Source organism: Uranotaenia lowii, chromosome 2 (genome assembly GCF_029784155.1).
Source record: "Uranotaenia lowii strain MFRU-FL chromosome 2, ASM2978415v1, whole genome shotgun sequence".
In the NCBI taxonomy this organism is placed as follows: domain Eukaryota; kingdom Metazoa; phylum Arthropoda; class Insecta; order Diptera; family Culicidae; genus Uranotaenia; species Uranotaenia lowii.
The window spans coordinates 131,031,654-131,046,404 of NC_073692.1; the positions used below are offsets into that span (position 1 = coordinate 131,031,654).

Consider the following 14,751-nt stretch of genomic DNA (forward strand, 5'->3'; position numbering starts at 1 on the left):
AAAAAAATTACCGAACTCGGTAATTTTCGTTTACTGTGTAAGATATTATAAATGTGCAACTTTTTTTTATTATATTTTAATAATCAAAATAGCTTAACTCTATTGATGGGGACGTTGGGGGGGTTGGGCAGGGCATCGATCGAACCGAAGACTGATATACAATGGATTGTGGGTTCAAGCCAGCCGGAGTATCTCGGCTAATTTAGAATTATGAGTAGATTACTTACTTAAGTACCTTTTCAGGATTCTTTGTTTGTTTCGAACAGTTTGAAGGGAGTAAGATGAGTCAAACCTGTCCCAAGCCAGTTGTAACGGACCCCTTGGTTGTGTTGCAAATATTGTTGATGAGTTAAGCTTGAACAATATTTGAATGTGCGATCGAGACTTCCCGTACCGCCTCGGGTCGAAAGACCTATCAGCCACTGGTGGGTTCAACTACATACATACATACATACATACATACATACATACATACATACATAATGAAAATGAAAATTTGTTCTATGAGAGACACATTAATGAATGCGATGAAATTGCTTCTTATCAAATTCTTCTCGCTCATTTTCATTATCTATTCTTACCAGACGAACATAAATTTTCAAATTAAAATATAATATGAAGATGAAAAACATTCTTGAAAGATTTTTTTTCAACAAAAACGTTTAACAATGTGAAAGCTTATTTATGGGATTTTAAATGGTAATAAAAGATTCAGCATTATTGATTTGGTAGATTTTGGCGCTCTGAATTCGAATCTTTTGTAAAATTTTGTCATGATGATGATGAATGATCTAAAAAATGAAATTGTAAAGTTATTAAAAATTTGCTAAAACAAGTACCGTAAACTGGGGGAACTTTGATCACTTTTTTCATTCATTTTCGAATATTTTGGAAGGGGTTGCTCTTTCGTAATACCTCAAAGCTTTAAAACCCTTACTGAGGTGAGGAGTATTAAACATGATCATTGATTGCAGTAAATTGAAATGACATTGGTGGTTATAATTAAACGTTTGTTACAAAACCAGATTTCGAGTTTCGGGGTAATTTTGATCACTCTGGTTTTTACGTATCTCAACATCATCAAATTTATTGTTTTGATGCCATTAAGCACACAAGGCTCAAAACATCGATAAATGTATTTTTTTTGTTTGGACTCAATTGAATTTTTCAACGTTTTCTTTGAAAAACCAATATACTCGAAAGATGGACAATGTTGCTGCATACATTTAGGGGCAAAAATTATAAACCTTTCCTAATATTTTTTGGCTTAAAAAACAAATGAAATTTTACCTTCATGCAATTCCCCAAGTCCTCGTACTATTCTCATGTTCTTTGTTTCTTCAAAATGAACCATTTGATAGGGGTTTTAGCCATTTTTTCTATTCGGGCTTTTTCATGGAAAATGACCGTTCGTTTTCATTATCCAACAATTATCATCAAATGACCATAAAAATACCACTTAAACTAAACCTAAACCAAGAAAAAAGTTAAACTTTCACATAAAACAACCCATTTGCTCCTAAATGCTTAAATATGATCAGGAGAGATGTTTGTTTGTAAGCCTTCAAAAAACCAGATTTTTCAAGATTTTAAAATGATATTTTAAGCAATATAAAAAATCACCTAATAAAAACAAAATTTAGGTTAATAGTAACTCAATTTACAGGCTTTCAAATGTAGTAAACAGTTTTTAGATATTTTAACTTTATATATAGTTAATGATGATTATCTGAAAAAATTTCATGTTGATCAAAGTTACCCCGCTGATCAAAGTTCCCCCAGTTTACGGTATTTCTTAAATTAATGATGCAAGTTTAACAAAGTTTTTTTTCATTTAACAGATTTGTTTAAATCTGAAAAACTGATGCAAACAATCTGATTTTTACTTAAAAAAATATTTGAAATTCTGTAAAAATTAAAATCTATTATTTTTCAGAATTGGAAAAAGTAAAAAACATGAAAATTTCCTAAACTGTTTTTGCATAAGTCAAAATTACCTGCAGTATTTTGACAAGTTGATAAAAACCTTTATTTACAAATATTTTGAAGTAACGTAAGAAAAGTGCCGAATTATCTTAAATAATTTTTACCTATTTTCAAAGTTTCAGAGCACTAAAATTAATCAAAATAAGCTCTTAAATTCTTTGCACCTAAGGAAACTGTGAATTATGTGGCCTTATGTAATTTTGAATGTGGAGTTAAGCAAGAAACACAAAATCAAATTGAGGCTGAAATTAGTTTTTTTTAATGTTTCATATCAGCTTAAAATTTGTAATGATGTATGCTATTTTTTTATCATCAAAGTGGTTAATAATAAAGTAATGGACGAACTTGTTGAAACACACTATTTAATAAAAAGCTATTTTAAAGACGAGGTAGGGTTTTTGTTTGTCAAGATTTGAGTTTCAATATGAATGGTTTTTTCAATTGGCAATTACAAACTAGTTTCAATTCGTAAACGTCATGTAGCGTTGTACAATAAATGTCTTAGGCCTAAAGTGATAACAGGAACAAATACCGCCGGAGGCGAGCCAATTTTTTGACATATTTGTTCACACTTATTTTTAAACACCTTTTGGAATCAAGTAATTTCACATTACTACGGTAAATTCATTTGTTGAACTAAAAATTTTACTTGGAAAAAATCTCCATGGGGGGGGGGGGTTAAACCCCTAACCCCCCCCCCCCCCGTTCGGACGGCCTTGGACCCCCCCCCCCCTTTTTGACTTCCGAGGGGTTTGAAATTTAAGTATTTTAAAAACCATTTCCTGGTCTTTAAAACGGCTACACACAAAATTTCACGTTGATCGTTTCAATAGTTTCGGAAAATTGCTAGAATTGAATATTTTTATCAAATTTGTGTGGGAACCCCCACCCCCTCCCCTCCCTCAATTTGGGGTTTGAAAGTATTATATTAGAATTATATTAGTATATTAGTATTATATAAGTATTAGTATTATTTTTATTTATTTTGTATGGGAGCCTCTCCTCCTTAACCAAATTTTAATTTGATCCGACAATTCGTGTGGTTGCGCTTATTACCACGACATCGTTTGGCCGTGCGAGGTCCATCTTGTCGCTAGAACGATCTTCATAGATTCCCTTCGGGCCCGAAGAAAACCACCCTATGTTCCAGTGAGAGATGTGCTGGCTGTGATAGACTTGATCTTCATGTTCGAAATGTATCTTTTCCTAAAAGCTATTGATCTTCGTCTATTATTTTGTTTATTTTCATATTTCCCTATCTCTTATCTTTTCTCTTAAAAAAAAATGACTAGATTGTAAACAAACAAAACGAGTTTAGCTCCTTGAAGCCTAAAGGTATGAGCCGTTTCAAATAAAGAATTTACAGAAAAAATGATGCGTTCAGTAGTTTTTGGGTCTATAGGGAACTGACAGTTCTTACAGGTTTTTCTTCAAGAGAGAAGACATCACTTTTTCGCCTCCATCGCCTATAAAAATAAATTTGTATTTGACCATTTTCCCAAAAAAACAGATATTTCTTTTGAAATTCAAACAACGTTACTGCGAACCCCAAATAAAAATATTCCTAGAAACTTTCAGAATTCATTTGACGCGTGTTTGGGACCAAAATCAAAATTTCGCATACACAAACTGCGAACTTGTTTTGTATTTCAATGTACAAATCTACACTTCCCGGTACCATTTCCGTTCCGGAAAAATAGCCAGGCACATGTTATCGATTCGCCACCCTCTCTCGACCATTTTAATTGACCAAAGTGCGCTATCAAGATGAAATCGACCATTCTTCATACGGTGTGTACCTGTAGTTATTTTTCTCTTGGTTTTCGCCAGCACAGGTTGGCCAGGCAAAGGTGTGGGTGGAAAAGTTCATGGTCGCACCGGAAAATTGTTTCAATTCCTTGTTGTAGACGAACGGATTTATTGCCCTCTTCCTCGAGTCTGGGTGCAATTGCGATTTATTTCCGCTGAAAAATTCATACAATGATACCAATACGAGAGCAAAAATGCACCGAACAATTACCTTCTTTAAGAAAAAAAGAGCAAAAAATAAAACTGGCTTTAGAATGTACCTTCTACAGTGAGGGTTTTTTTTTTAAATTTGCTGCGTGTGCAATTCGACCTAGGTGCTAACATCGTGACAACGGTCATTATTTTCACAAACAACAAATTAAACAAAAACGTGTCACTTAATGTGTAGCTTCAGTCCAGTCACGTCACCTCTCGATGGAATAATATATGAGCCAAAGGCGTCGCTTTGACTGAGCGAAATTGACTCTGGCTAATCGATTGAGGGAAAACCAGTTCAATAATTTTTCAGGAGTCTTTTGAAAAAAAAAAAATCTAAAAATTAGACATTTAAATCGTTTTTATAATTTTGATCTGACATTTTAAAATAAAAATCTAAATCTGAAATCTGAATCTGAAATCTGAATCTGAATCGGAAATCTGAATCTGAATCTAAAATCTGAATCTGAAATCTGAATCTGAAATCTGAATCTGAAATCTGAATCTAAAATCTGAATCTGAAATCTGAATCTGAAATCTGAATCTGAATCTGAGATCTGAATCTGAAATCTGAATCTGAATCTGAATCTGAATCTGAATCTGAACTCTGAATCTGAAATCTGAATCTGAATCTGAAATCTGAATCTGAAATCTGAGATCTGATTCTGAAATCTGAATCTGAAATCTGTAATTTGAATCAGAAATCTGAAATCTCAATCTGAAATCTTGAAATCTAAATCGGTCAATAATTTTACTAGACTCCTAGACAATCTTGCATTTCATTTATTTGATTTATTTATTGAGGAATCTCCAATAAAATAAACTAAACTTCATTAATTATTGTCATTAACAAGTTTCAATTACAAATTTTCCCTTTCGAGATAACTAAAACAAACGCATTCGAATTTTGAATTTTTTGTTTTGCTCAGAAATAAAAATAGAAGAAAAGCTTTTTTGATAAACTTCAATCAAAATTCGTAGAAAGTTTTTCGTTTCACTTTCGTCGTATGTCGTGGAATAGCATTCGATAGCGCGCCGCCTTTAATTGTCACTAATTGCTATCCAATTACATTAATTTAGTACGCTTCAATTTATTATCCATTTTTTTTCTTCTCTCCCTCTCTGGGCAGGTCACACCGACGACTACTCGGCCATGATCAACAACCTGCTGAAAAAGTACCCCACGACTAATGTTGTGTCCGTGGGCTTTTCCCTCGGCGGAAATCTGATATCGAAGTACCTGGGCGAAGCGTCCCGGCCGCAGAACATCATCGGGGGCGTCTCCATCTGCCAGGGCTACAATGCTGTCATGTAAGTGCCGTTTTTTTTCCTCGTTGATGATTCGAAGAAATCAAATTTTCATTGTAATTCAATCACTGCAGGGCGACCCAGTGGCTGCTGAAATGGCAAAATTTCCATCGCTTCTATCTGTACGTTCTGACCGAGAACGTAAAAAGTATCATCATGAAGCACCGGCACGTGCTGCTGTCGGATGACATCAAACACCGCTGCCAGCTGAATGAGCGGGACATCGCGGCGGCGGCCACGTTGCCGGAACTGGACGAGGCCTACACCCGGCGGGTGCACAATTTCAGCAACGTCAAGGACATGTACAGCTGGAGCAGTTCTCTGAACTATTTGGCCAACATTAAGCGGCCGATGGTGTTCATCAATGCCCGGGACGATCCGCTGGTACCGGATGTGCTGCTCAGCCCGGTCAAGGAGTTTGCAGGTAGGACGCTTGATTTAAAAGAAATTTAACATGAAATTCTTTGTGATTTTCAAAATTTATGTAAATACTAAACAAACTTTTTCATGATATTTGTATTCATACCGAATTAACCGGAAAATCACATATCGGCTTCAATGTGGGCTTTAAAAGTTCACATTTCGCTGAATGAACGTTATCCGAAGCAACCGTTTTCCCTTGGAGCTTGTTCTGACATATTGAAGCCTTAAATTAGAATTTTGGACGTCACCTACCGTGACCGGCCCTAATTTTCCGCAGTCTCAAACTCTGCGCATTTTCATGTACAAACAAAAATATTTCAGAATTTGAAAAATAAAATATTCATAAAACAAACAGAATCTTATCAGTTACTGTTTATCTTCAATTTACCTACCTACCTAAGGGTCCAGCGCCGATTGACCGGCGCATAGGGCTGAGATAAAAGATCTCCACTGCTGGCGATCCGGAGCCAGCGTCTTCACTTGCTGCCAGCCGAGGTTCTCGTCAACTGTGCAGATTTCAGCGGCTAGACTTCGCCGCCACGAGCTTTTGGGCCTGCCTCTTCTTCGATGCCCATCTGGATTCCAGTCAAGCGCCTCTCTGCAAATCTCGTTTTCATCTCTTCGCAGCGTGTGCCCAATCCATCTCCACTTACGTTCCCGAATCTCGATTTCTAGCGCCTTTTGATGACACCGGCGATGAAGTTCAACGTTTGAGATCCAGTTGCCAGGCCACCAAGCGCGGATGATGTTCCGCAGGCAGCGATTCACAAAAACTTGCAGTTTTCGCGTCGTCACCGCATATGTGCACCAAGTTTCACACCCGTACAGCAATACGGATTTGACGTTTGAGTTGAAGATTCGGATCTTAGTTCGTAGAGAGATCTGGCGTGACCGCCAGATGTTTCGGAGACTCGCAAACGCAAATCGGGCTTTTCTGATCCGGGTCTCGATGTCCTTCTTGGTCCCACCATCAGGCGTAATCTGGCTACCAAGATACTGGAAGCACTCCACTGTCTCAACCTGTTGTCCAGCTACCACGAAATTGGAACGATTTTCTGTATTGATTTCCATCGACTTGGTCTTTCCGACTTGATTTTGAGACCTGCTGCGTTGGAGCTTTCGGTGAGGTCGTCGAGTTTGCTCTGCATGTCTTGTTGTGTTTGGGCGAGCAAGACAATATCGTCTGCCAGCTCAAGGTCGTTCAGTTGCTCCATGGTTGAAGGATTCCACGGCAATCCTCGGTTTGGTCTTCAGTCAATCGATCCAGTCAAGATCTCATCCATTACGATGAGAAAAAGCAGCGGTGACAAAATACATCCTTGTCTCACTCCAGCAGTTACCGGGATTGGTTCGGACAAGACACCGTCGTGCAAGACCTTGCACGAAAATGCCTCGTACTGTGCTTCGATGAGATGGACTAGTTTCTCTTAGACCCCTCGTCGTCTAAGAGCAGCACAGATGTTTTCGTGGTTCAGTCGGTCGAATGCTTTTTCGAAATCAACAAACACCAGCAGAAGAGAGTCCTGGAATTCGTTGATTTGTTCCAGTATTATTCGTAGCGTTGTGATGTGGTCCACACATGATCGTCCGGATCGGAATCCAGCTTGTTGCCGTCGGAGTGTAGCGTCGATTTTCTCCTGGATCCTGTTCAGGATCACTTTGCAGAGTACTTTGAGGGTTGTACAGATCAAAGTTATCTTCAATTTGGGTCCATTTAAAGCATGGATCATCTTAAGTCTGAACGCACTGTTTATTATACAATAGCGCTCTTGGTTGTCGGATCTGGAATGTTTTGACAGTACTTGGTTTGGAATGTTCCCTCTATCAGTGCTGAAAATTTCATTACGATTCGTTTTTTTTCATAGAAGTTACACGTGATGGAAGCCGCGATACGAAAGTTAATTTTTGATATCCTCGTCAAAAAACCCGACATGGTCGGGTTCAAAAATCGCGAAAAAATGGTCAAATTGACCGTGTGCAGCGCAAATGTTTCCGTGAGATGCATACTATCGATCGACAGGTTCATACCAAGCGTCATAGTGAGACTAAGGATCGGAAACTGCATTTCGAGGTGTTGAGAACGATCAAGGCAAACCTAGGGCAGTCGGACTATGACATCGCCAAGAAATTCAATTCCGTTGTGCAACATCAGAAGGATTCGTCTGCGCGAAGGATACGATCTTATCGGGGCAGTAAGCAGCCAAACCAGACATTGAAGCAGAATGTAGTACCCAAAAGACGGAAGTTATACAACAAGGTTCCAACGAAGAACGACGAATGCATTCTCATGGATGACGAAACGTACGTGAAGATGGATCAAGGAAGCAGCTTCCTGGCGAAAAATTTCGTTATGCCACTGGTCGGGGTGATGTCGCCGGCAAGTTCAAATTCGTTGTTGCCGATAAGTTTGCAAGAAAGTGTTTGATCTGGCAAGATATTCGCAGCTGCGAACGCAAAACTCCCGATTTTTGTGATAAACTAGACCATGGACTCCAAGATGTACAAGAAGGAGTGCCCGAGAAACGTACATTAGATCTCACAAAGAACCAGTAATGTTTTGGCCAGATTTTGCAAGCTGCCACTACAGCAAAGAGGTACTACAGTTGTTCTGGAACGAGAAGATCTAATTGAACCACCCTAAGCTTCAAAAAGAACCTAGTAAAAGCATCGTTATGCTGCTGGATTTAACGGCAATTATGCGCGCCAAAAACCCTACCAGGGTCGAGCCAAAGTTGGTCATTGGTTCGAGCTCTTTTCCCGACCAGCCATCCTAGAGTAAGGATCACAAGTAAGCCGCCAGAGTTGCCTGTGTTAGAGGCCCAGAATGGGCAGAGTCCGAGGCCTGATTGGTCAGTTAGTGTATTGTGTCAGAAGTCCACTTAGAATAAGTAGAACACGTTAAAGTAAGAAATACAGTCCACTTCGTGATGTTGTGAATGATTGAGTTTAGTTTATTGTAATCGAGAAAAATCTGATGCTATCCCTGAAGCCGTCAGGGGCATACCTGAACAACAGTGGTATCGGGACAACGGGTGGATTTTGTCGATAAGGACATCAACCCACCCTCACTGCCTTTAATTCCGCTCTATCGAAAAATTTTGGGCAATTGTCGAGCAGAAGATGAAGAAGAATGGTAGGACGACTAGAGATGCAACAGAGATTAAGAGATGGTGGAACAATATGGCCGCTGAGGTCAGCAAACAGGGTGTCCAAACTATGATGAGTGGTATTTGACGAAAAGTTCCAAATTTCATCAAAACCACATCGGAAATTTTTTTAAATTATTTTTCCTTAAAAGTGCAATAAAAAACCTTCATTTTGAGTACAGAACATTTTTATTTCGTTTATATAGCTCCGAGATAATGCGTTCAGATTTAAGATGATCCATGCTTTATTTTTAAACTGGATATATTGCCAGTGCAGTTGAAATCTGAAGTTTTCGCGCAGGTGATTGGCAACCTTGCCAACCCTTTCTTTTGTTTGGTTCCGACAGTTGGGAGATGTTTGATAGTTGTCTGGGCAACATGAAATGTCGCAATATTGTTCGCGAGAAATTCCAAAAACAAGCAATCAAGTTTTTCAAACCAAAGCATTGATTCTACCAATGCGCAGAATTTAAAACCATTTACTTTTACTCATGTTCCTAATGCACAGAGAGAAAAGGACAGAGGAGAACCAGGATGGCCACTAATTCGGGAAATGCTGGGAAACGTGGGTATCCGAAATCCATCGGGAAATTTCGGGAAAAGTCAGGAATTCAAGATTTATACACATAACACACGACGTATTACAGGACACGACACATAACGTTCTTACTTAACGGAAAAAGGATATAAAGTTACCTTTTTGTCGACCGGTTTCGGGCTCGATGTTGCCCATCTACAGGACGATGTCCGACTGATTACACAAAGGATAATTACATCTCCAGTTTCATACTTGATGTAGTATTCGTCGAACGCAATTGGCATTATGCGGATTTTTGTTTGATCAGGTTGAAGAGAGGTGAAATGATCGGCGGCTCGTCTTCGTTCATCAACGGTTTTTCGGCGGTGCTGATGAACATCGACTCCCAAGCATTCAGATGTGATGTTTTCCGTACAAACTTCCTAAATTTGACCTTTTTCAAATCGACGGAATGGTCAAACTCTGTTGTGTGGGCGGCATCACTCGATTCATTACTTCTTGGACCTAGCTTAGGAATACCATACGTACTCTTTTAAGAGTACACTCACTCTTTTTCGATCGAGAAATAATCGTACTCCTCTTTTCTTACAGAATTTATTCTTTTGTTTTTGTTGGAAAATATTTTATCAGAGAAACAAACTTATTTCTTCCGATTCTTAAATTTGTGTTCCTATATTAAGATTGCCAGATTTTTTCCAGCACGTAGACGGGCCGGACAAATCCAGGCTATTTGATCTAAAAACCAAAATCCGGGAATTCCAAAATTTCGACTACAAATCCAATTTGGCCAAAACCCTTTTTCTCATCAGCAGTTTTATTAATCGTATTTCAGGCTTTCGAAAAGCTTTTCATGATTCTTTTTATAAAACTTGCTCAAAGAATTTCGTTTTGGACGCATAAGTGAAAATTTCTACAACACAATTTGTTTGTTTGTTTGTTTTGGCAAATAAAGTGAATAAATTAGAGCAAAATCCGGGCTTGTTTCAATGAAATTCGGGCAACCGGGCCAGACTGGACTTTTGTAAAATGTTGTATTAAATATCCGGGGAAACCCGGATAAAACCGGGCAATCTGGCAACTTCATCCTTTATGTATTAGAAGTCCGAAAGAAATGCCGACACTTAATGCATACATGGCACGGCCTACTTCAGGTTTTCCTACTTTGTTGAGTTCTCCGCGTGATGAATTGACGTGGAAAGCATCACACATCTAAATTTTTCGTTAAAAACAAGTTTGCTATTTCGTTAGCAGTACTTTTCTACAAGTAAAATACAACATCTTAGAAAGTGTAAAAACCGCTTTTAAGAAAGGTTTCTTCCAGGCAATCAGGCAATCAGCGCCTTCCAATATGCAATTAGCGCCCAAACAGTTGGCAAAGACAACATCAATTCGCTTAAAAGATACGTACACAAATCGAAAATGAGCGAATCGAGAATAATTATACGCCTCTATATAAAAAAAAACTCTTTTTTGTAATGCAACATTTACTCATGTTTGTGATGTTCTAATCTCTATCTCTTCGAATAATCCAACAAAATTGACCCTTTGACTTTTATCTTAAAAATCCGCAAGAATCACTAATCACTAATCATACTTCCACAGCCAGAACTTATGTCTGAGTCCCAAAGAATAATACAAGTGTGTAATTATTCTTCTTGTCTTTGGTCATGTTTTTGATTACTTTAACATAAAAACATTAAAATGATGAAAAACATGAAGTGGTTGGGCCTACCATGGAGCAGAGAACGCAGAGACATCCGGAACACAGGAACAGGAAGAAACGTGGACCACCAGTACCATACGTTTCAAATGGGCAATATCGTTGGAAGCATGCTAAGAAAATTGCTCCTTGATGAAGAAACCATTTGTAATTCAAGGAAACTTCGCCAATCACCAGGACCATTCTAGAAGGGCTGGAAATGATTTATTTAGTACATAGAAATCACAAAACCTTAGAAAAGAAACATTTTGAAGTATTCTTAACTTATTTTTTCTGTTATAGATTTCAGTGTACAATCATATCTGGTCATCGACCAAGGATAAAGCGCCTTTACTCGCTCTTGTAAATAAAAAAAGAGAAACGGAAAATATTAGTAGGTGATAAAACCTTCCGAGGTCTGTTTGAGCTCGAAAGGTTTTTTTAATTTACCCTTGTAGTTTTAACAATGATCGATAATAAAGTTCATCACAAGCAATGACAACATGAAATCATATTTCACAAGTATGGAAAATGAAATTATCAATAAATAAATTTATGTTATTATTTGTTTCCAAAAATACTTATCGTGTGCCAGTATTTTTCTTCGGAATAATTCCTCGGTAATTCTTCATCGTAAACGAATTAGAAACCACATTTGCATTGCAACCACACTTCCCCAAAAAATCCTTTTTTTTCTGAGCGTCACTCTTTTATTTTCGAGCTATATTTTATTTTTTCCATTTTTTACTTCGAACCGTACGCGGAATACAAACGTCCTTGTTAGTTAGACACGAAAAAAATTACACGCTTCTCAGCAACCCGAAAATTGAATCCCATAAGTTCGCCGAACTCGAACTCTTTCTTCCTTTACTTATGACACACGTGAAACCCAAAATACGCTACGTCAATGGTCGCTTCTGCCAAAATTCAGTATTTAACGAACACGATTTTTTATACTGTCTTATCAAATTTTAATATGAATATTTGAACCTGCCCCGTATCCAATTTCTTGCAAATCACAGTTCTGAGCTCTCGCGATAACAACCAACTTCTACGACTCATTTAGACGAAAACGCAGCTGTTTGCGAGTTATACCGAGAGGTCGCACACATTTTTCTTTAAGATTATTTATCGCACTAAATCAATTTTCTTCGAGCTACTGCATTCATTCATGCAACTTTTCCGGACACTCCTTTCCTTGAACACTCTTTAAGAACCCAAATAGATATAGCCGGGCCGAACAAAACTATTTCATCACGACGCTTACGCAGCCAACCGTTTACCAACTTTTAGAATTTAACTTAATTCACGAGGAATTCACGGAACATCTGGTGCACACTTTTGAAATTTATCCCATCCATCACATTTAGACACTTTTTGATATTTAAATATCTAGAAAACGTTGAAAAATTTAAGATTTTATAAAATTTCCACGGGCCGAGAGAAAAACGCGTGCGATTGGCAGAAAACATCGCCTACTTCTATCTTAAAAATCCGCAAGAATTAACAAAAACTGAAAACGATAATTATTTTTATGAGTCATAATTACTAGGCTTGTGCCGATAAAATTAAGGACGAATTCGGACAATTATGTGCAATACCTTCAAAAAAAACATCATTTCGGGATATCGAAGAAAAACACAACGATTGGACATTTTTTGGATGGAACTTATTGACGAATCGAAAAAGGAGTTCTTCAATTTAACGACCATATTGATGAAAATTCCTTTTTTTATCTCATGGCAACGCGACGATGGAAAGAGGCTTTTCCGTTAACGCGAAATGCCTAGTTGAAAACCAAACCGAGGAGAGTCAGACAACCCAACGTATCGTATACGACGGAATCAACATGTCAGGGGGAGTTACAGCTATAACGGTAACGAAATTGTTAATCCAGTATGCCCGCAATTCTCACTCGGGATATGTCGAGTCCTTAAAAGCAAAAAAAAAAGACAATGGACGAAAATCTGAAAAAAAAACTATAGCGAAACAAAAGCGAAAGGCAGTAAAGGAGGCTAAGGAACTGGAAGCGAAAAAATTTAAGATGCTTTCCGACGCTCATAGAGAGGCAAACTTGATGGACGAAAAAATTAAAATACTATATATGAGATACAAATAAAATTGAAAAATGATAATCAAACATATTTTAATTAATAAACCTTTTTTCTTTTGTTTAACATTTTCGAATCGAGTGACATAGTTTTAAAAATTAAAAAAAATCTGCTTATCAATCTAATGATTTGTAGGTTAACTTGTAAACATAACTCAAACAAAAACCATTAAAAGATCATTTACCACTAAAAGAAAGCTTAATCGATTTTCGTGTATATGGTTTCAAAAATGAATATTCGGAATTTTGGTTGGTTTTCCTGTTGTATAAAACCGGGAATTTCGTGAGACCATGCGGGGAAAAAACGGAAAAAATGCGGGAAATCAAAAATTGATTTTGAGTGGCCACCCTGTTGCATCCAGCGGAGAGATAGGAAGGGAGGCTTCGATACAACCTTTTTTTCATAACCCGAAAACTAATCGAACAAATGGAAACAAATTCGGCATGGGAGAGAATTTGAGTACGCGGAATGTTTCTATGGATATTTGCTTCGGTACTCCTTCCAATAGGGGGAAAAGAAAGGGAGGGAATTTGTTGCAAAACTTGAGAACGAATCAAGCAAATGAAATCAAATTTAACACCCAAGAAACACAGATTAAGTGAACTAGCATTAGAAAGTTTTATTATGGTTTTATTGTAGCATTTTAAATATAGCTAGTTTTATAACTGTATTACTATAGGCATGAGAAATGCTAAAATTTTTTATTCAAACATTTGTTTTATGTAGTTCTGAAAACGATGACAAAGCTTCTACTAAAAATACTGAAAAATACTGTTTGGAATGAGTTCTGCATGCAGTATTAAAACTCCAATAAAACATAAGCTAAGTAGTTTGCTCCAAGTTTTTTCTGCATATTTTATAAAGGCACGCAGTGCTTGATTTTGAAACCGTAATAAAATACGGTGATGATTCTTGATCAACACGCTCCTTTATTTAAACTCAAAATTGAGTAATTTTGGTTCAAAACAGCACTTCAGTGGCAGACCTCAACTTTGAGTATTACTGGGCAATCGCAAAATTAAGTTCTGATAGGCATACTCAATACTAAGTTCGGCAGCCGAACTAAAATTTATCCTTTTTAACGAAGGTTGTTTATTTTCAGGGAATTAAAGTTAATTTTGGTACCCGGATGTTGCTGTTCCGGTACATTGCATTGCAATTACAGAGCGGTGGAAAGTTTTGACACTCCCTGTCAAAGAAAACTTCCGGATATTACTTCCCACGGGAAGTAAATAACATCCGAAAGTGTCCGGACATCCGCTCACCATATGATGACAATGACGGACAGAATTTCATGCTGACACGGTGGACATTCCATTATGACGTTCCTTCATATAGTCTTCCGGTAATTGTTCCGGAGTGACAAAATTTTGCGACGTGTTCGTTGTTTGCTGTTCCGGTTCGAAGTGAACTCGCTAAGTGTTTTCAGTTCAACAAAGAGAGTTCAATTTTTAGTTCATAAGGTCGAACTCAGCTTTGGTCCCTCGCCGGAGGAAAAAAAGGGATCAATTATGAATTCGCTTTTCGAACTCCGTT

The 14,751-nt window shown here is 37.6% G+C and overlaps 1 protein-coding gene across 2 annotated transcripts in view; it reads left to right on the forward strand.

Moving 5' to 3' along the window:
• LOC129749648 (abhydrolase domain-containing protein 2-like) overlaps positions 1-14,751 on the forward strand; it is an 82,270-nt gene that overhangs the window by 64,324 nt on the left and 3,195 nt on the right. For both annotated transcript variants that reach the window (XM_055744680.1, XM_055744681.1), the window contains 2 exons: positions 5,121-5,301; positions 5,373-5,722. In XM_055744680.1, the coding sequence (XP_055600655.1) occupies positions 5,121-5,301; positions 5,373-5,722 (531 nt within the window). The remainder of the gene's footprint in view (positions 1-5,120; positions 5,302-5,372; positions 5,723-14,751) is intronic.